Here is a 22,655-nt window from a genome sequence, read left to right on the forward strand (position 1 = left end):
AAAAGGTACATAGCACATTTTTTTTACTGTGGTGAGCTCTGCAGAGGAAGGCAGAATTAAGACTGTTAAAAATCATCAACTTAATTTTCTCTATTCGAAACAGAAATAATTTTCTTAACCAGTGGTAACATGGACTCTTTCAGAAACCATGCATGGGTCCCGGTTAAAACCATTCCAGAGGCCTGACACAATTGAAACCATGTTTTCTAGAACTAATCGCCCCTCATACTCTCAGGAGGGCTCAACCAGAGGGGAACAGTGAGTGCTTCCCATGCAGAAGGAAATTCAAATTTAGGAATGTGAAGCAGACCCAACAATTTCACAGTAAACACGGGGAGACTGGGATGCAAGTTTGGGATACAACTTGCACAAAGGGACTCAACCTCACTTGGTTTCTGCAGAGACCAGCGATAAAGTTTACAGGACTCGGTGAGAGCCACGGATGCCTTTTGGAACAAGTTAAAAAGCTGCACATTTGGTAATGTTGTTAGAAAGCTGAAAATGTTTTCCCCGTAATTTACATGGGGGAATTGCTACATGCAAAAATCTGTAGTTAAATAGGAGGAGGAAATGGAGAAGAAAAATAAATGGCAAGGGGAAATGTCTCCCTCATGAAAGTGTTTGTTGGAGAGGTGAGTGGTATTTTGAAATTTTGTTCTTTTTTTTTCCCCCCCAATTCAAGTTGTGCTCTCCGGCATTTTTTCCTGTAAGGACAAGTATTATGCTTGGCCCTGCTCCAAAAGTGCTGGCTAAAATTCCTGCAACATTTTCTTCTCGAAATTCAACTCCCAGCAACACCAAAAATTCATTTGTATTTCAGAATTTCCAAAAACCTAAACATAAGGAAAGGGGAAAAAAATCAAAATCAAATAAAAGATGGTCAATTATAAACTGTCCCATATCTGAAGACCTACCTTTCTTTCTTTCTTTCTCTTTCTTTCTTTCTTTCTTTCTTTCTTTCTTTCTTTCTTTCTTTCTCTCTTTCTTTCTTTTTTTCTTTCTTTCTTTCTTTCTTTTTTAAATATTTATTATTGAGAGAGAGAGAGAGACAGAAGGGGAGGAGCAGAGAGAGAGGGGGGCAGAGGCTTCCAATCAGTCTGCACTGACAGTAGAGAGCCCGATGCGGGGCTCGAACCCATAACAGTGAGATCATGACCTCCACCGAAGTCACTTAACCGACTGAGCCACTCAGGTGCCCCCCAAAGACATTTCTTTCTTTCTTTTTTGTTTTTTAATTTTTAAAATTATTTTTACTTTTTTATTTTTGAGAGGGAGAGAGGGAGAACAAGTGGGGAAGGGGCAGAGAGAGGAAGACCGGATCTGAAGCAGGCCCTGTGCTGACAGCAGAGAGCCCAACGTGGGGCTCAAACCCATGAACCGCGAGATCCCAACCTGAGCCGAAGTCAGCCACTCAACGGACTGAGCCCCCCAGGCGCCCCAAAGACATTTATTTCCATAGGACCTTTTACATTCCGGTTCGACGTCTTCAGTCTAAACAAACAAACAAACAAACAAACCTCTCTAGTAAGGTCACTGTGACAACAAAGGGGAATCAGCTCAAGTTCTCTCCCTGGGAGTCCCCCGTATCTGTATCTGTATCAGTATCTGTATCAGTATCTGTATCTGTATCTGTATCTGTATCAGTATCTGTATCAGGAGCTGTATCAGGAGCTGTATCAGTCAGGATCGGCCAGTTCTGCTGAAGCAACAAAGAGCCCCAAGATCTCCAAGGTTCAAAACCGCCCCAAGTTTACTCCTTGCTCTTGCAAGTCAATGGGGTGTCCTGATCGTCCCAGACCCAGGCTGACAGAGCGGTCACCATCGCCAGCCTTGTGGTCACCACACGAAAAGGAGAGTGAGAACTCTGGAGACTCCACAACCAGCAAGCAAATGCTGAGTGTCGCAGTTATGTTGTTCTTGATGCAACCCATTGGCCAGAACTAGTCACACACGGGGCCTCACCCGTGACAGACGTCCAGGAGCACCCTTCTCTCGTGCCCAGGGTAAGGGGGAACTACAATTATTTGAAGAACGGCAACAAACAATAAATAGCCAACGGCTTTTCAAAACCACTAGAAATGAGACTAGAAAATAGGCTGAGTTTTTTAAATGTGATTTTATCATCAAAATGGATGTACTATTATTCTGAATTCCCTCTGGCTGGCAATACTTCCGCGACAAGCTCCAGGTTGAGAAACCCTTTATCCCCATCAGGGTTGTCTTTACAAGTTTAAGTTTGTGGCCCAAATCTGTAAACCATCCTACCTTCTGTGAGTGTTTCCTGGGAAGTGAAAAATAAACTTTCAATATTTTAATTTTTGATAGATTTTTGCCTCTCAAGAAAGGAAGTATGACTAATTAGGAGGTCAACTGAATTAGTGAGGGCATCAACCTTTTCCCTTTTTACCTTCTTATTTTGGCATAACAAGATGCCCAGCAAGAGAAATGTCGAGTTCTTTAGGTGATCTGAAATAATCTGAGCTAAAATCTACACTTAGCCACTAAGTTTTTTTAAAAATCAGGGGCGCCTGGGTGGCTCAGTTGGTCGAGTGTCCAACTTCAGCTCAGGTCATGATCTCACAGTTTGTGAGTTCAAGTCCCACATCGGGCTCCATGCTGACTGCTCAGAGCCTGGAGCCTGCTTCGGATTCTGTGTCTCCCTCTCTCTCTACCTACCCCTTCCCCACTCCTGCTCTGTCTCTCTCTCAAAATTAAATAAACATTAAAATATATCTATATAAATAAATAAATAAACAAATAAAATCAGACATGTGATTTGCCAGTTCAATCAAATGTCTAAACGGGAAGTGGGCAGCTATCAATCACCTAAGACATCATTCTGGCTTACTTAACGCAGAATTTCTGTTGTCTAATAAGCAGTTTCAACCTGCTAACTTGCATTATTTACCAAGTATGCAATGTACTGTTGCCGAATTCATTTGTCAAGACAGCCACTGAGAATGTGCCATCTCATTCCTGAACTGAGTGGATTTTCCCCTCGTGTTGGAAGAATCCTGTAGACTTATGCCATCGGACTGTTTTCTCGTTTTTCATTTGTCTTGACCCGCTCAACAACACGGCTGGCTATCTCTCCGAGTAGATCACCGGAAGGGAAATTCAACCTCATAGATTTGATTCTGACATTGGCTCGTGCTCAGTGTAGGTTCCCTCAGAAGCATATGCTGAGAAAAGAACTCAAATGCGAACAATTTAAAGGGAATGGGGAAGTGATATAGGGAAGAAGAAATAGGAAATAAATGGCATGTTTCAAGCCAATTACCACTCTGGGCAACTGGGCTTAATCCCACTGGGGAAGTCTCAAAACCCATGTAGACACATTCTTTAGATTTACCCACCCTGGCAGGTGAGGGGGCTGGGGTATTGATACACCTGTCGGTCATTACTTAGGCTGCTCCCAGGAAGCACTGGTTCATGGGCAGCAAGGTGGCCTACAGGCCAGAAGAGTCCTCAAGCAAAGAAATGCAGCTGCTGGAAGTCAGAAGTCGGGCCAGCGTGCACTGCAGTGGTGAGGATGAAGGGATACAGGTGAGGGCACAACATCTGCTATAGCTGTTAACTCACCTGATAATGGCCACCAGCTCTGAGTCTAACTTCGGCCAAACGCCTTGTTATTGGTCACTAGAAGAATCACACTGAGCGACACACGCCCATATTTCTAACCTAACAGTAGTTAAAATAGCAGAGAACCAAGATAGTTATTTTTAATAAACTTAGGATGAGTAAAACTAATGACAAACCAGAAAGAAAAGATTAGAATTCACAAAACTCCAGTTACACAGCAAAAGCAACATTTCCCAAAGTGAAAAAAAGTTTCCCAGGCCAAAAAATAAAAAGGCTCGGGAACACTCCCTCCAAACTCAACCACGACATCTGACTTGACTGTCTTCTCAGCTTTTGTCACGACCAGAAACGATATATTCTTTATTTCATGTACAGATTTACTTGTTTACTGGTTGCTTCATATCATTTGATTGCTTCCTAAGTTACAGAACACAGACTCAAAAGCTGGAAAGGGGAGTTAATATGGCTTATAAGAAGTATTAATGTCTTATATACGTCTCATAAGACGGCAAATTTATTTCTGAGTTTCAAGATGGAGATCCAGCAGCTGGGCCACTGATGGGTGAGGTGTATTTAAAATTTACAGTCAGGAGCCCAGCTTCTCTGACACACCAGAAAGTGGGGTGCTCTAACAATTGCCCAGACCTGTAATGGGTTCTTCTGAGACATGGGGTATTCCTCATTGCGAATGCAGAGTTCTGATCTAAGGAGGGGAGCCTTGCTCCTAGAAAACCCTATGTCCAACACTTGGTTCTTGCACAATATCCCATTAAAGAATGGTTATTGAATTCATTGTTGGAGTCTCCATTTAACAAAAGAATTCTGAATGTGATTGGCTATTTTAAAAATTAATTCGAAAACTGTTTAGCAGTATCTACTAAAGTTGAACATATAAGTAGCCTATGACCCAACACTTCAACTCTTGAGAATATAACCAACAAAAATGAACACATGTGTTCACCAAAAAAACCCATATAACAGAATCCATAACAACGCTATTTGTAACAGCCCTAAAAGGAAAGCTACTCAAATGGCCCCAAAAGTTAAAGAATAAGTAAAGAGTGGCATATTCACATTGTAGAACACTGTATGGCCAAAACAATGATCACACACACAATAATATAGACACAAATACAGGGTTGAATGGAAGCAACCTGATACAGAAGACTACATACTATGTGATTCCATTTAATTAAGTTCCAAGAACATAAAAACTACCTCTGATATTAGAAGTCAGGAGAGTGGTTACCCCGGGGTGGTGTGAATTCAGGATGATGCATAAGGTGAGTTTCTGTGGTTTTGGTAACATTCTATTTCTTGATCTAGGTGTTGGTTATTATTTTAGTTTCCATACCAAATTACCACAAACTTGATGGTTTAACACAATAGAAATGTATCTCTCCCAGTTCTGGAAGCCCGAAGTCAGAACTCAAGGTCTCAGCAGGACCAGCTCCCCCCTGAAGGCTCGAGGGGACAATCCACTTCTCGGCTCTTCCAGCTACTGGTGGCCCCCCCAGCTGTTCCTTATGGCTGGAACTCCCCCTTCTCTGCCTCCGTCTTTATGTGGCCTTCTCCTCCATGTCTGCGTCTTCTCTCCTGTCTCTTATAAGGACACTTGCCATTGGATTTAGGGCCCACCTGGGGAATCCAGGACGATCCCATCTCAAGATCTCTTATCTAATTATATCTCCAAAGACCTCCCTCCAAATAAGGTCATATTCACAGGCTTCCAGGGACCACCATTCAACCCATTACAGGGTGTGAAATTTTAGCCAGAATGCATGCATGCACTTTTCTGGTTATATGCTACACATCTGTGAGGAATTTTTTTTTAAGTCAGCTTACAACTTTTTAGAGATAGATTTGTTAGGGCACCTTGGGGGGTGCAGTCAGTTGAGCCCCTGACTCCTGATTTCGGCTCAGGTCATGATCCCACGGTCATGGGATGGAGCCCCTCGTTGGGCTCCGCTCGCTGGGCATAGAGCCCGAATGGGATTCTCCCTCTCTCCCTCTGCCCCACTCCCCCACTCACATGTGCACACACACTCTCTCTCTCAAAGAAAAAAAGCACTTTAGAAATACACTTGTTCTGGGGCGCCTGGGTGGCTCAGTCAGTTAAGCGTCCAACTTCAGCTCAGGTCATGATCTCGCGCTCACAAGTTTGAGCCCCATGTCGGGCTCTGTGCTGAGAGCTCGGAGCCTGGAGCCTGCTTGGGATTCTGTGTCTCCCTCTCTCTCTGCCCCTCCCCTGATTGCACTCTGTGGGTCTCTCTCTCTCTCGCTCTCAAAAATAAATACACATTAAAAAAAATAACAAATAAATAAATAAAAGAAATACACTTGTTCACCCACCATGAGGTGTCTGACACGCATCTAACAAAAAAGACGACCCCTGGCATTTTGTTGGCCCCGCGCCCACAGAGTTTTGTCTTCTCACAACATCCCATCCCCCTTCTGATCTTAGTCAAATATACAGAAACTTCATAGCAACTCACATGTATGGTTTTATCAAGTGACTTTCCCCCACCTTCTACTGCCCAAAGTGATGACATCCTTTAGCAAATTACAAGGCAGGGACCATCCGAGAGTCTGGGCTCTGCACCGTGTCAGCTCAGAGAACCGGGCTGTAATTTTAGACAGATGTTAGTGAACTTGGGGATTCCTGGTGTGTGGACGTGTGCCTCCAACCCCAGATGGCAGGGAAAAGAGCCAGGACTCCTCACCCAGATGACCCAGAAAACGTTTCTTAATGAATCGTCCAGCGTGACTCACGCTGGCTCCCACATCTGGCAGATCTGGGTTACATCACTCACGGTCCTCAGTGTCCTGCGGGTTCCTGGGAACATGCCGCCCAGAGTCAAGTGCACCAGCTGCAGCGGCCGGCTGTATTCACACGCCTCTCTGCGTCATCCTGACGGCCACACGCTATGGGGCGGTTCCAGAGAAGGTGCCACCCCCCCCACCCCCACCCCAAGAGGCCACCTCCTCTTACTTTCCCATGGGCCTAAGAAGTCACCATGGAATAAAAATTCCATGCCCGGAGGTGTCCAGGACAGAAGTGCATTCTCTGCTTTTCTACACTAACATCTCCGTATCCCAACTGCATTAGCTTGTGTTAATCTGGAGAAGGGGAAAAAAAAAAAAAAAAAACAACCCAACACACACACATAAAAACTTGGGCCATCCATATTCCTCGAATAGGCTCAGAGGAGGGGAGAAACAAACTGTACAGTATAAGCTTTGAAAGGATTCAGAAGATATATGATAAACAGCTCGTGGCAAGAGGCAAGGAGGTGACAATTTTCAGGGGGACAGGGACCTCTGGCACTCTGTTCCACTAGACCAAGTCCTGCTATGTTCCCTCTATCACTTAAAACGTCCCCAACACTCTCTAACAATCTGCCTGGCACCACATTCCTGCTTTATTAACTACGTATCCTGCGAGATCTTTATTTTGCATCCTTTTATTTACTGATCAGAACTGCCCTGAAGGCTGCTTCTGGGGCACCAGATCTCCCAGTAGCGCCCTATGGGGAAGTTCTTCATCCTCCTACTCATTACTAGAACATGACACAGTTCACATTCATGAACTACAAGCCTGCCTTGTTCCACATCAATCCCCCCTGCTCATTCAGAGCATGTTAGAGCTGGAGGGGTTATCTTCTTTTAATCATTAATTTCATTCTTTATGGATCAGATGCTGATCCATATTCTAATTTTCAAGACAAGACCAAAAAAAAAAGGGGGGGGGGGGAGAAGAAGAAGAAAAGGCTATGATTCTGACAAGTGAAGTAATTCATCATCCCTGGCTAGATAATGACATACACGAGTATGACCCAGGTCTCCTCATTCTTGGATTCAAAATTACATCATGCAGCCTCATGAATTTAAACAAGCAAAAAAGTCAATTAGAAGACTTTCAAGTTGGGGCTGAGATTTACAAATCTGTAGATACGGTCTAAAGAAATAATCAGAGGGGACGCCTGGGTGGCTCAGTCGGTTGGGCGTCCGACTTCGGCTCAGGTCATGATCTCACAGTTCATGGGTTTGAGCCCCTATCGGGCTCTGTGCTGACAGCTCAGAGCCTGGAGCCCACTTCGGATTCTGTGTCTCCCTCTCTCCCTGCCCCTTTCCCGTTCACACTTTATCTCACTTTGTGTCTCTCTCTCAAAAATAAATAAAGATTAAAAAAAAATTTTTTTTTTACAAGAAAGAACCAGAAAGAAGACATAAAGAGAGGGGTGAAGAAAACATTTATTTACGTGTGGTCATTTTCCTGGGTGCACATTAGACTTGCCTGCAGGCCTTCCAACCCCCACGCCCAGGCCAGGCCTCAAAGCAAATGAACTCGGAGTCTCTGGACGTAGGGTTTAGTTGTCAGTACACAACCAGGTGACTCCAACGGGCAGGCAACGTGCAGCACCACTGATTTACTGGAGTTTAGGCTAAAACAGATGTGCAGACACCATAACCAGAGTTCTCAAAAGAAGAAAAAGGAAAGAAAAGAAGAAGAAAAGGAGGCAGAAGGAGTCATTTGTATGACTTCAATTTACTTTGTTCATCTCTCTGTGCTTTAGCGGGATAATCAGATGTAGGGTCGAACTGAGAAGGTCTATACCGGCAATCTCAGTCCAAACAAGGCCAGCTTCCCCCACCAAGCTGATTACCACTGAGGCATGTAGGCTACAGGTGAGGGGAGAAGGAAACAGAGCAAGCAATCAAGTCCTGTCCTCTGAGGGTAGTCACACACTGTCATTATACTGTCTTTCTCTGTTTTCTTTTCTTTTTTCTTTTTTTAAGGAGTCCATTACATATGACCTGGCAATTCCATTTATGGGCGCATATCCAAAAGAATGGAAAGCAGGGACCCAAAGAAATATCTGTATGCCCACGTTCACAGCAACATAATTCACAACAGCCAAAAGGAGGAAGCAATCCATCTACCTGTGCACAGATGAATGGATAAACCAAATGTGGTATATCCATACGATGGAATATTATTTGGCCTGGAAAAGGCAGGGTATTCTGATGCAGGCTCCAACATGGATGAACCTCGAAGACGTCATGCTGAGTGAAATAAGCCGGCCACAAGGGTCCATACTGCACGTACATAAGGTACTTCGAATAGTCCCATTCATAGAGACAGAAAGGGGTATGGTGGCTGCTGGGGGGCTGGGGAGAGGGGAAATGGAGAGTTAGTGTTCAATGGGTGCAGAATTACTAATGCTCTAGATAGTAGCACTAGCAATAGAACAAAATGAATGTACTTAATACCACTGAAATGTACTTTTGAGAGAGAGAGAGAGAGAGAGAGAGAGAGTGCATGCATGCATGCAAGTAGGGGAGGGGTGGGGAGGGGAAGAGAGAGAGAATTTTAAGCGTGGAGCCTGATGGAGGACTCAATCTCATGACCACGATATCATCATGACCTGTGCCTAAATCAAGAGTCAGACGCTTAACTGAGCCACCCACGTGTCCTGAAACGTACTTTAAAAATAGTTAAGGGGGTATATTTTGTTATGCATATTTTAACACATATTCAAAAATTAAAAAAAAAAAAAAAAAAGAGCCCACGTCATGTCCCTCATTTACTTCTCTCTGGGGTTCACGGCAGTTGCTAAAGACAAAATCCCAAAGGCAGAGATATCGTCTGTTAAACTGCGAAGCCTGAGGTCGGTGTCCAACATACCCCAGGCCCCTGGAATCTATCTGGCAGGCCTGGCTGACTCAACAAAGAGTTATAAAGCCTCGCAAATCCCCCAGGGCACGTGGAGGCCCGGCTGGCAGGCCTTGCGTTCCATGTTATGTAACAAGCAGGTTGCCAACTTTCAAACAACACGAGGTGAATTCCGATGTGCTCCACGTCTGGGATCAGCCAACTGGTGATTAATTCCCAAATAACTCCATATGGGGACTAGTCCTAATTCCCCGATGCAGTAGTCCCACCTAATTTGTGAGTTGAGAAATCTCAGGTCTTCTCTTTGATAGGGATCCACTCGAACGTATTTTGAAAGAGGGGCTTATCTTTCTTCTTTTCCCTCCTTTCGGCTCAGTATTCTAGAGGCAAAGAAAAACCCCAGCAAGGAGAAAACGCCTCTAGCGACTGCTCGGAGCTGCCTGGCAATCCGAAGCTTTCAAGCGAGTAAGGTTTCTCCTTTACGGACATCCCTGAAACAGGCAGAAGAAAAACACAGCAGGTGTTCTCTGGTCAGTGATCCTAACTCATTCCCTCAATCAGCAGTCTGTGATGATCCTATACAGGGAATGACATATGAAGATCTTTTCTAGGGGAAGGCACGTCAGCCCTAGAGGCCGGTCACCAAGCACATGTGTCTGAGCTCTGGCCAGGTGTCTAAATAAACCCGGGGCCCCACAACAGCTCTCCCACTCGGCCGAGAAAGTCTGTCCCAATGATTCACCATGAAGCCCAAAGTTTAGCAGCTGGAAGAATGTACACCTTCCTCTTTCTTAAGAGTTTGCATATTAACAGTTCTGCCAGAAGCCAATCATTCAATGGGAGTTGGATTAAGTCCTTGGACACCCTTCCACTGAGCTCAGACAGACACAGGAAAACACTCACTGGTTTCTTTGGCATAAAGTTCTGCAAAACAAAAGAAATTTCCCTAAATTTGAGCAATAATAGAAAAGGCGGGAGGCTCTTGTTCGTGGAGGGAAAGGGAAATCTACCTTGAATGGTGTGACTCATGTGTTCTGAGGTCTAACCTGTGCTCGTATACGTTTTTTTCTATGTAGGTATTTAGGAATACATGCCACAATACTCTTTAATATACAACATACACCTTTGGGGACTCTGGAAGAGAGCCTGAAGGGTGAGGGTTTCCTGCCTCTGAATCGCCACCACCTTCCCCGCTCCTAAAGCACAGACACCTGTCAGTCAACTATAGTCCTTGTTACATGTCTGGATTCAAAATGCTATGTCCCTGCCTCTCCCTACTCTCGTGTTTGCCCCTATCTGATTGTCCTCAGGTGGAAAGGAGAAGACCCCTCGCTCACAGTTGCCACTCATGCTTCATGATTTCTACAAGGCTCTCTGGAGTCTATGGATCCACGAAGTTCACGAAGTTCATGGACAGCAGTATCCCAGTGGCACACTGGTAACCACCTCCGGTCAAAGTCATCTTCTCATTAAGTCTTGGGGCGCAGACATAAGGCTAGCAAACTACATATGGCCACAGGAGGATAAAAAGGTGTATTTTCCACCATTACTTCCTTAAAGGCATGCCAAGCACCATATGTAAGTTAATAATAGTCTATCCCTTCCTTTGCCCTTAAGAGAGAATTCAGCTCAGGCAGTCCCACCATCACTATATATAAAGTGCTCATTATATACATAGCCCAACACTAAGATAATATACTATATTCCAAAACACTGCCAAAGACTCTGAGAGCATCTTCTGGGACCCTGAAACAGCGGAGTGACCATAAATTAGGTAAAAGGAGAAATTTCTTAGTACATTTCAGAAAAAAAAAAAAAATCAAAATAACCCCCAGCAACAGAATTTCATGTGTAAACAACTCTCGCATGTTCAAGTTTCAGCTTAATCAACTGTGACTCTTGATATTTTATTTAATACATCTAGGAAGCATCACCAAAAGAATAATTTTAATATCGCTTCTAAATTCAATTAGAAGGGTTACATTTTTATGACAGTGTAACATTTGCAGGGCCCTTCTCTCATACACAAGTTATTAAGTCCCCGCAGTCCCTTAATCCACACTGCAGACTAATCTAATGCATTTAAGCCGCCCTTGAGAAGCCATCCCTCAGCTCGTGGCTCGCCCAGCATGATAGCTTTCGCTTTTCTGACCTAAGAAGTCATTTTCTTTTCCCTCTTGACATCTTAAGAGTCATCTTTAATAATGTTTTTTTTTTCCGTAGTTGCAATGTCTTTCAACTCCTGATGTTCCAGACTGACTTGGCAAGTCCATTCTTCTCTGATAGAAATACCCATCCTCTGAGGTAGAGTGCCAGCTCTACCCAAGCACACCACCCAGCAGACACCCTGTTACAAAATCCACAAATCCAGATGAAAATCTGGACGCTTTCCAACACGCTCCACACATTTCCTACTGTGCCCACGACAGATGCTGCCAGTAGCACAGCCACCGGGAAACTGACAAACACACACAGGATGCAGCCAAGGGGTTGGGAGTGGGTACCCTGTGACGACACCGCTAACTACTGAGAGAAGTCATGGGTCTCTCGGAGTCTCTGTTTCCCCGTTTATAAGATGGGAAGACTAGTTGTAATCACCTGCATTGACACAATGTCCGAGAGTCAAAAGAAACCCTAGTACTTAGCATGACGTTTGAAGTTGCCATTAATTGTTAGTCTGCTTTCTTAGGGAATCGTTCTAATATTTTCATAGGTCCTGGGTCACCTCACTGGCTCACTCAGTGCAGTGTCCAGCTCTTGATCTTAGAGTCATGAGTTTGAGTCCCACATTGAATGTAGAGATTATACTTATTAAATAATCTTTAAAAAAAATTTTTTGGCGGGGGACGCCTGGGTGGCTCAGTTGGTTGGGCGTCCGACTTCAGCTCAGGTCATGATCTCGCAGTCTATGGGTTCAAGCCCCGCATCGTGCTCTGTGCTGACAGCTCAGAGCCTGGAGCCTGCTTTGGATTCTGTGTCTCCCTCTCTCTGCCCCTTCCCTGCTCGCACTCTGTCTCTCTCTCAAAAAGTAAATAAACATTAAAAAAATAACAATAACAATACAATTTTGGTTTCACGGGTCCAGACTAATGGGCCAAGCAAGAACCACTAAGTCCTAAATTAGGGTTCCACCGCCTTAAATATTTTTTTTTTCAGAACCAGGTCAGATATAAATTAATAATGACAGCTGCCCCTAGAGAATTACACCAGCTTACGTGATGACTGAACTAAAGATGAATTCTTGGGTATAAAGTCAGGATGGTCCCAATTTAGAATAACAAAACGTGTCAACAGAGGCCTCTGTTTTTCATCGGGAAGACACTGGCTACAAATTATCTCAAGCTTAACAGAAATCTTAATTAGGCTGAGCTAGCAAGTAAGCATTAGCATGAGTTTCCAGGACTCTGACAGCAACCTTCTGAGGTGGGTGCGGTGCCCATAGCACAGTAAGAAAACGGGATAAAGAAACCGGTTAATCGGGATGAAGAGAGCATAGAGAGCATGGCTTAATCCAGGACAAGCAACAGCGTCGGCGACATTATACAACTTACTCCTCTTCAGCTACAAACCGAGCTGTGTTTTGAAAATTGAGATCAATATGCTTTTCAAGCAGTTCAAGCAGAAAAAGCACAACGTAAAGTACCAAGTCCCCTCAGGCTACCTACCAATCCAGGCGGTTGGCCCCTCTCTGTAAACTTCCCATTCGCCCCTTCTGCTCTCAGCTGGGTGGGTGGGGGATGCGTGGACGGGCAGATGGACGTACAGTCTTTGGAATCAATAAAACCAGAAGTCATGAAACATCTCCCAAAACATTTGCAATGATTAAACCGGAATCATGTCCCCAAAGAGACAATCTACCTTAATGTTGGTCAAACGAACGTCAGTTAAGAAAATTATTTTACTGTACTGTCTTTCAGTTCTTTGATCACTTTATAATAAGGAAATATTTTATTTTTGTTGTCACTGTGCGAGTGCCACTCTCAGAGCTCTGAGTAAGAGTTTAAAAAAGACAGGGGTGCCTGGGTGGCTCACTTGGTTAGGCGTCCAACTTCGGCTCAGGTCATGATCTCGCGGTTCATGAGTTCAAGCCCCATGTCAGGCTCCGTCATGCTGACTGCTCAGAGCCTGGAGCCTGCTTTGGATTCCATGCCTTCCTTTCTCTCTGCCCCTGCCCTGCTCACACTCTGACTCTCTGTCTCTCTCAAAAATAATAAGACATTAAAAATATTTTTTTAAACATTAAAAAAAAAAACAAACCAGAGATGGCGCCCTCGCTCCCCCTTCATCTCATTCCTGGTCTACCACCCCATGAGTCAGGAACTGTGAAAGTATCACCGGCACAAAACCACCAAAGCACCAAATGGTTCTTACTGTCCTCCTCTTCAACTACTTTCTTGCATCTTATGGACTGTCGGCGAAATATCAAATCACAGGTATTTGGATATCAGTGGGTTTTAGGGACTGTATTTGGGGTGGGTTCAAGAATGGGCCCCAATCCTCCATTTGACTTCTGGAGGCTTTGTTTTGTTTTATTAGCTGGAACTCTGCAGACTTGAAAAATCTGATGCTAGGCAAAAGATATGCAAAATTTGATCCTATCGTGAAGGTAATAGATCATATGATTGCCAGAAGTCTATGGAAGACAGAAAAATTTCTAACCAAGGGGGAAAAAAACTAGTATGCTTGTGGTTTGTCTTCCAAGTGGGTCTAGAAACACCTTATTCAAGATAACCACGTTAAAAAGCTTTTATTAAAGTTTATTGATTTATTTTGAGAGAGAGAGAGAGCATATGCACGTGCAGGGGAGAGGCAGAGAGAAAGACAGGGAGGGAGGGAGGGAGGGAGGGAGAGAGAGAGAGAGAGAGAGAGAGAGAGAGAGAGAGAATCCCAAACAGGCTCTGCACTGTCAGCTAGGGGCCATCTGCCAATGGCAGGGCTCGAACTCACGAACCATGAGATCGTGACCTGAGCTGAAATCAAGAGTTGGACGCTAAACTGACTGAGCCACCCAGGCGCCCCACATCAAAAAAACTTCAAAACCATACTTTTGTAAGTTTATTTTTAAAATAACTCCTACCAATGTGGGGCTCAAACTCACAACCTGTTGCCTCAAGAATCACATGCGTCACCAACTAAGCCAGCCAGGCGCCCCTTAATTAATTTTTCATTGCTGGACATTTGCTTTTTTTTCCTCCGGACCCTTTTTAAAATTCTGGTGTAAACAACACTGCACAGAACATTATTATACACAAACTTTCACGTATCTGTCAGTTCGCTTTTTCCCCCTAGGTCTCTATTCTTGACATATCTTTGCAAACAAAGATGTTTCCTCTTTCTGGGTCCGTATATTAAGTTTTGTCTGATAGGTGTTTGCAAGGCTACGTTCATTAATTATGTTTTTGGATGAATTCCCCTTCATGTTTTGACATCCATAGACAACTGGGAAACTAAACATGGTTCCAGCTCCCCGGTCAGCACCCAGGATGAATAAATAAATGACCCCCTACGAGTTGGTATCAGCCAAACTCCCCTTATTCAGTGTCGCCCTCGTTAGTGACATGAACAAAAGGAAAAGCAGTAGGAGACCTTGTTTCCTGCTGACAAACCTTGATCTACATCTGTGTTGCCAATTACTTGTTCAACAAACCTGTTACTTTTTTAGAAATAATAAATAATTCAGGGAAAGTCATTTTGAATCGTCTGACATCTGTTGCTTGTATGACTCTGAATTATTCATCAGTGAGCATAAACAGTATTAATTAAAGAAAAGTACTGGAGAAAACCACTGAAATAGAAATGAACACTGCAGAAGAAAATGCCTTTACTCAAAGCATACTCCCTTGTCATTGACAAATATCTCAAAGAACATAACGGTCCTTGGAATTTAAAGGGGCCGGCGGGCACACTTAGAAATCAGAAGGCAAGATAGAAGTAATGAACACTACTTTGTTTCCGAATTTATTTTTCTCTCTCCTTCAGGAAAAAAAAAAAAAAAAATCGCTCTCTTAGGTCTGCTCTCTCAGCATTTTACCTCCTTGGTTTGGGGGAGTTTTATTGTCTTCCAGGGGAAAGAAAGTTTACTAAATGAGGTTCAAAAGAATCACAACAATAAGTACAGTAGTGGATCAAGTCACCTCGTCTCATTTGTCAACTGAGATTTAAGTATATTAGTGGAAGAGCTGCTCCCCCACCCCCTCAAATTAAGGATGGCTCGATTAATCTGGCTGCCACCGCCTGATCATTTATTTCCATGACGACTTGGGCACTTCCTTTTGACACAGCGCTTTCTTGTGGTAAAAGAGCAAAAGAGAAAGACCTTAACAGCCCTGCTGGCCACATGGGTGGCCGTTGGCTAATTCTGCCCCAGTCTGTCTGTCGACTCAATTAGAGCGACATTAGATTCAGTAACACCCTCGGCAGTAGGACACACTAGGGAACGTGTGTGTGTGTGTGTGTGTGTGTGTAGGAGAAGTGTGGGCACAAAGGAAAGGTGTTAAAAGTGTTTACGAAGCACTGTTGGTAAACAGATGCCTGGGAGAGGGGAGGCAGGGGTGTCTCTGTAACTGGTTTCTCAGGTGCCAGAAGAAACAGGGCTCTCAGGCACAGCAAGGTTGGGGAGCCGCTGAGGGGGGGCTTGAACCGGGAGATTTGCACAGAAACCTATTCCTTTGTGTGGCTCCAGTGAATTGCTGAGCAACCATTGCTAGACTCCCAGGTAACCAGGCCTGCTCCCTCCACTCCAGGACCGACTGCTGGGGTTGCTGTGGGCAACACAAGAGAAACACTGGGGAGGGCAGAGGGGTAGCACAGGACAGACAGGCGGGAGGAGGAAGAAGGATCGAGAAAAGGACTGAAGGAAAAGCCACAAGCCCCGCTTGGGGTCCTTTCAAAAGCCCTGAATTCGGAGGGATGGTAACCGACTGGCAATCACTGGCACTCGACTAATGAATGGCTTCTGTGCATAAATTAGCACTCCGGTCTCTCCAGATCAGATCTGCGGGAGACCTCCCAAAGCTTCCAGAAAGAGAGAGCCACAGCAACCCTCTTTCAGTGACACCCTTTGAAGGGATTTCACGAATGGGGACAAGCCTCCCTTGTTCCTCCAAGTTTGGTTTGTTCTGGTGGTTTTGTTCCTTTGCAGGAGGTACAGGAGATTGGGGGCCCCCCCCCCCGAAGCTTGGAGAAGACGACAAAACAGCCCTGCCTGGCTTCGAATGGCCGTTCATCACAGAGGGCTTGTTGTCAAAGACGGCAGAGAAAAGAAGCCAAGGATCTCCGTTTCCCAAAAAAGGCTGAACAGGGACTTCAGTGTCTCTTTTAGGCACTACTCAAAATGAAACTACAGATTTAGAAAAGATCTCTCATATAGCATCGCGTTTTAAGAAACGAACTAAAAAAGATCTCTTTTAGAAAGACGATGGATGGATTCGTTGGATCAGAAGAGGGTTGCCCGGCCCAGAGGCCCCTCATCCGAACCCCAAGTCCGACCGGGATGAAGCCTGTTTGTAAGGTCAGATGCCTCCCAGATGCCCCCACAGCCTTAATTTCATTCAAATATTCAAACACCAACGTTTACATTTAGAAAAACAGAAACGAACAAAGAGGCGCTGCCTCCCTCCTTTTCAACACAGGCGGCTTCTAGGCTAGAGATCGAGGGAGAGTCTTGGGGAGCTGCACCCAGGTTCAACCTGTCCTCACGGGTTCAGCCGGTACTGACGCACCATCAGTCTCAACAGGAAGAGCCCAGAGGTAACCCACAGACTGGAGTCTGGGTTTGGCGATTACGCCGTGAGGCACCAGTGCTGTGAAACACACTCTAACGGCTAGCTGTGAGCAAGACCGGGTGGGGGTAGAAGAAGGGCCCCCGGGTTCTCTTGTGGCTTCGATCTGGGACGCCCACGGCACCCACCGAGCAGGAGGAAGCTGAGGCCCTTGACGAAGGCCACCCAAACCGTGAATGGTAAAGATGAAATGCAAACAGGTGTCCTCAGTGGAGATACCAACGGGCAGCTCAGTACACCCCCCTCTTCAGAGGCAACACCGTGTGCTTCCAAACTCCACCGTGCGCAGGGATCACCTGGGAACCTTGTTCCCATGCAGACCGATTCAGAAGGTCTGGGAGGGGGGCCTGAGCATCTGCATTTCTAACAAGGTTCCAAATGCAGACCACACTTTGAGGAAGAGCGGCGCGCCTGAATCACTGTGGTTCCAAAAGCAGAACCCATGACCCAGGGCTTCTCCAGGGGAATTAAATCAGTACCGACGGCAGGGAGGCCAATCTCAGGGATGTTTTACGTTTTCCAGGTGATTCTTACGTATGGTCAGGGCTGGGTATCCACTGGTTGGACTCATTCTGGCTTTCATTTTTAACGGCATCTGTGGACCCAGGAAACCCAGTGTCTGGGAATCACGGTTTTGTATCCAAGAAGGGTTGCTGGCCGAAATGGATTGGCATAGACACAAACATACAGTATTTGAAAACACAACGAAGAGAGATATAATATGATACTTATTTTACATGATAGTGTGTCAGTTTCTTTGATTAAAGTGAGGAGTTCATAGTGTCCCTGACTAATCAAATTCCACAAGCGTGGGCCACGTGCTAAGATTCTGGAAGAGACTGTTGTAGTTAAGGGTCCTCCCTGCTGTTCTGTTAACCCCCCCAAGGCCAATGCCTTGGGACCGTAACTTTCTTAGATGACAACTGACTCATAAATGGATTTTAGGTCCCAATGGCATCCCAGCTAGTACCTTTAAGTACTGAGCATGGGTGGTTCAGTCTGTTAAGCCTCCACTCTTGAACTCAGTTCGTGAGATCGAGTCCCAAGTCAGGCTCTGCGCTGATAGTGTGGAGCTTACTTGGGATTATCTCTCTCTCTCTCTCTCTCTCTCTCTCTCTCTCTCTCCCAAAATAAATAAGTAAACTTAAAAAAAAAAAAAGTCCTGAAATTTTTTCAAATATGGATTCCTGCCAACAACTAATGGCCCATGCAGGACCTATAAAGCAAACTCACGGTCCCTTCCTTTCCACCCCTGTCCTATCCTTCTGATCCACAGCTCCAGGCTACAAGGAAGGTACCCTGCAGCCAACTTTCCACTTTCTGTGCAATAAACAGAACTCCGAAGGGCATCAGTTCTGCCAGCTGCCAACAGATGGCATCAGCGGTCGCACAAGGTCGTTTGAGCCTTAGCCTTTGCTTGGTTCCTTAATCTCTGTCATGTTTGCTGTTGGAAATGCTGTTAAAAACTTACTGGAGGTGAAAAAAATTAGGCCAAAATGCAAGCCATCTTTGGATAATAAAATGAGAGCCACGGGGCGCCTGGGTGGCTCCGTCGGTTAAGCGTCCAACTTCGACTCAGGTCATGATCTTGTGGTTTGTGGGTTTGAGCCCCACATCAGGTGCTATGCTGACAGCTCAAAGCCTGGAGCCTGCTTTGGATTCTGTGTGTGTGTCTCTCTCTCTCTCTCTCTCTCTCTCTCTTTTGGATTCTGCGTCTCCTTCTCTCTCTCCCTCTCTCTCTGCCCCTCCCTCGCTCGTGCGCTCTCTCAAAAATAAATAACAACATTAAAAAATAATAGTAATAAAAAATAATAATAATAAAAAAAATAAAATGAGAGCCTTAAAGGAATTCAGAGTCCCTGACATCCCCAGCTCTCTTAAGAAACAACTGTACCAGCAACCAAGGCACACCCAGCTAGGTTAAGTGTCATGTCGGTTTTTAGAACAAACTGGCTTTTGGAAACTCACCTGTGAAACAGCTTCTATGTCCCCATGTGACATAACAACGAAGTTGCTTCTCTCGGCCCACATAGAAACCACAGAGAAAGCAAAACAACCCTCCACCGTGAAGCAAAACTCTAACCGCAACAACGCTTTTCAGAAGCAAAGACGCTCTGAGAAACAGAACTGTGTTTCCTCTTGATTCCTCTGGCTTGTGTGCTCAGAACACCCACTATCCCCAAGGAAACAGGGCCCCGCTTCACCAATGGCAACAAAGCCGAGCGTTCCAGCTGGGACAGCTCAGTTCTTTCTGCGGGAACTTAGAGGTGAATGCCTTGTCTTAGTCTTTCGAAGGTTAAGATCAGGAATCCTGTGGGTTGCCAGACTTCTGTGTAAGTTATTTTACATCAGAGGTTCTTAGCCAGGGGTGATTTTGCTGTCCAGGGGACCGCTGGTGGCACTGAAGACATTGTGGTGGTCACACTGGGGGAGGAAGCAAGGATGCTGCTGGCATCTTGTGGGCACAGGACAACCCCCACAACGAAGAATGATCCAGTCTGACTGTCAAGAGTGGAGCGGTTGAGAAACCCTTCTCTGGAGGCCAAGAATTGGGGCCAAGAAAATTTAAATTCCAAAAGTCAGTTTCCCAATTGACTGAGAAGACAAAAGCTAATTAATGGGAACTCCCTCCTGACGTCAAAATTGGCCGTCCAGTCTTTCCTGGTCCCTGTTTTTGAGAACAGAGTGTCCCTCATTTTCACCAAGGCCTCCCTTCTGAATGTCATCATTGCTGACCTTCTCAGGAACTTCGCCCCAACCCCCATGTGCTCTTGATCCGCACTGACACTCTTACCACCTCTCTCCACCTGATTCAAAGAGGCTGTTTTCCTATTTCAAAAACATCTTTCAGGGGGCACCTGGGTGGCTCAGTCTGGTTGAGCGTCCGACTCTTGATCTTGGGGCCATTGAGTTCGAAACCCACACTGAGTGTAGACATACCTTAAAAATAAAATATTTAAAATTTAAAAAAGCTCTTGGGGAACCCTCTTGCACTGTCGCTGGGAATGCAAACTGGTGCAGCCACTGTGGAAAACAGTGTGGAGGTTCCTCAAAAAATTAAAAATAGAGATGCCCTATGACCCAGCAATTGCACTACTAGGTTTTTATCCAAAGGATGCAAAAATGCTGATTCGAAAGGGCACATGCACCCCACTGTTTATAGCAGGGTTATCTATAATAGCCAAATTATGGAAAGAGCCCAAATGTCCATCAACTGATGAGTGGATTAAGAAAAAGTGGGATGTATCCACAATGTAATACTATGTGGCAATGAAAAAGAATGAAATTTTGCCCCTTGCAACAAGGTGGATGGAACTGGAGGTTATTATGCTAAGCAAAATAAGTCAGAGAAAGATACTGTGATCTCACTCATACGTGGAATCTGAAAAACTTAACATGTTCATAGGGGAAGGGAAGGAAATATAAGATAAAAACAGAGAGGGAGGCAAACCATAAGAGACTCGTAAATACAGAGAACAAACGGAGGGTTGATGGGGGTGGGGAACTGAGGGGTAGGGAAAATGGGTGATGGGCATTAGGGAGGGCACTTGTCGGGATGAGCCCTGCATGTTATATGTAAGTGATGAATCATTGGTTTCAACTCCTGAAGCCAAGACTACACTGTATACTAACTAACTTGAGAATAATTAAAAAAAAAAAACAAAAAAAAAAACAACACAAAAACTCTCACCCAAAGAATGAAATAAATATCCGTGAGTCCTTACTGATACAAACAAATGAATCGATAAACTAATAAACTAATAAATAAATAAATAAATAAATTAAATAAATAAATAAATGGAAGAGAAGGGACACATCTTCCTTACAGAGGAATTCCAAGTAATAAATACAGAAGGAAGGAGAGAAAATAGAAAATCTCTAGAATGCCAGCCACAGTAATCATAGCTGCAGGACCTCCTGGTGAATGTTCAAGGTTTTTAAAGGGGAACTAGGATACTTGCAGAGCCTGAATCTTTCTGAAAGTATTTATTAATTACTGTGGTGGTTTCAGCACATCTGAACCTTTCTTTGATAGCCTCCCCTTAGGAGGTAGAGCTTACTGCCCCTCCCCCTTGTGTGCTGGGTTTAATGGCTCACTTCTAATGGATTGAGTATGTCCTAAGGACAGCTTTCTAGAACGTCAGGCTGACGTCTTTAGAGGTTTTATTCTAAGGTCACGGAGACCTTAGGTCAAGGTTATGGACACAATACCCAAATGCAACATGCACCCGGGTGTGGCTGGTAGGCACCTTTGTTGTTTTTTTATGATTTTGAATTTTCCATCAAGATACAGATGGGGCGGAGGGGGCGGGGCGCCTGGCTGGCTCAGTTGGTACAAACATCGGATTCTTGATCCTAGGGTCATGAGTTCAAGCCTCACGCGGTGGGTGGAGCCTACTTAAAAAAAAAAAAAAAAGATACAGAGCTTGGTGTTTATCCCTTAGTGACAATAACCTGCGGAGCAAATATTTTTGGGGTGCAGGCAAGGCAAATCTATCAGACCCCTAAAGGGATTTGAGGGTTTAGCAAAAGAACAATACTGGCTTCCAGAATTCAGAATTTTGCAACAGCCCTTCAATCCTGGAGAAATCACAGAGCAAGGACACTTCAAAAGCATGGCTGACGGCACCCATTTAGTTAACACCCCATTCACAACTGACCCCTCTCTCACCATTCCACACCCTCCTCATCCCGTCTTGTGTCTTGTGTTGGGGCAAGAAATTTAAGTTGGTGGGGGAAAGGAGGGGAATTTCTTGGATGCCTCAGAGCCCTTTTAGCCTGTTCACGGGAGAAAAATACTTACTTTCTACTAAAAATAGGTTGGCTGTGAACCGCCTGGGTGGCTCAGTCGGTTAAGCATCTGACTCTTGATTTCGGCTCAGTCGTGATCTCACGGTTTGTGGGTTTGAGCCCCACATCAGGCTCTACACTCACAGTGTGGAGCCTGCTTGGGATTCGCTCTCTTTCCCATTCTCTACCCCTCCCCTGCTCATGCTCTCTAACTCTCTCAAAATAGATAAACTTAAAAAATAAAAATAAAAATAAAAATAAAAATAAATAAAAGTAGATTGGTTGCTGGGTTGTTTGAGGCAGAAAATTAACACTCCCTTCTGAGGCCTATTTAGTTGACTGGTACAACGTGGTTGAAAGACAGATCACGAGTAAAGCATCTGTCTTCTCCCACCCAGCGCCAGGGCCCCCCACTCCTTCCCAAGCCAGAGAACCCCCAGTGGGATTCAGCTCAAGCCACAGGTGCAGAAGGCACAGGCTTCTGACTTTTCTTCCCACTCTGTCCATGAGTGGAGTTTTTCCAGGGAGGAGGGGAGGACACTGAATTTGGAGGGCGGGGGGTAGGGGGGACTCTGAAGAGGGACAATTGGAGGACAGGTAAATTATGTCAAAGGGGACGAGCTAGAAAAAGGCCAAAGCCTGGCCCTGATCTCTTTGCTGGGGAATGCCAGAGGGCCCTGCCTGGACCCCTTCAGCAGGGATGGCTGTTGTGAGTGCCACTGCTAAGGGGTCCCATCTGCCTCCTAGTCCCTGAAATTGCCTTTTGCCTCTGGAAGCCACTCCTCCTGGGAAGTTACACTTACGCCGAAGGAGGCCCACAACCT

General features: G+C 45.1%; 1 protein-coding gene across 6 annotated transcripts in view; it reads right to left on the reverse strand.

Moving 5' to 3' along the window:
• Positions 1 to 22,655, reverse strand: part of PITPNC1 (phosphatidylinositol transfer protein cytoplasmic 1) — a 273,382-nt gene that overhangs the window by 170,494 nt on the left and 80,233 nt on the right. For 2 of the 6 annotated variants that reach the window (XM_040452149.1, XM_040452155.1), the window contains exon 2: positions 12,925 to 13,025. The exons of 3 other annotated variants lie outside the window; for them this stretch is intronic. In XM_040452149.1, coding sequence (XP_040308083.1) covers positions 12,925 to 13,025 — 101 coding nt within the window. Of the gene's footprint in view, positions 1 to 12,924; positions 13,026 to 19,008; positions 19,141 to 22,655 lie in introns of those variants that run through there. One more of the 6 variants, XM_040452150.1, reaches the window with a different exon arrangement.

Source organism: Herpailurus yagouaroundi, unplaced genomic scaffold (assembly GCF_014898765.1).
Source record: "Herpailurus yagouaroundi ecotype Mexico unplaced genomic scaffold, PumYag 206, whole genome shotgun sequence".
Classification (NCBI taxonomy): domain Eukaryota; kingdom Metazoa; phylum Chordata; class Mammalia; order Carnivora; family Felidae; genus Herpailurus; species Herpailurus yagouaroundi.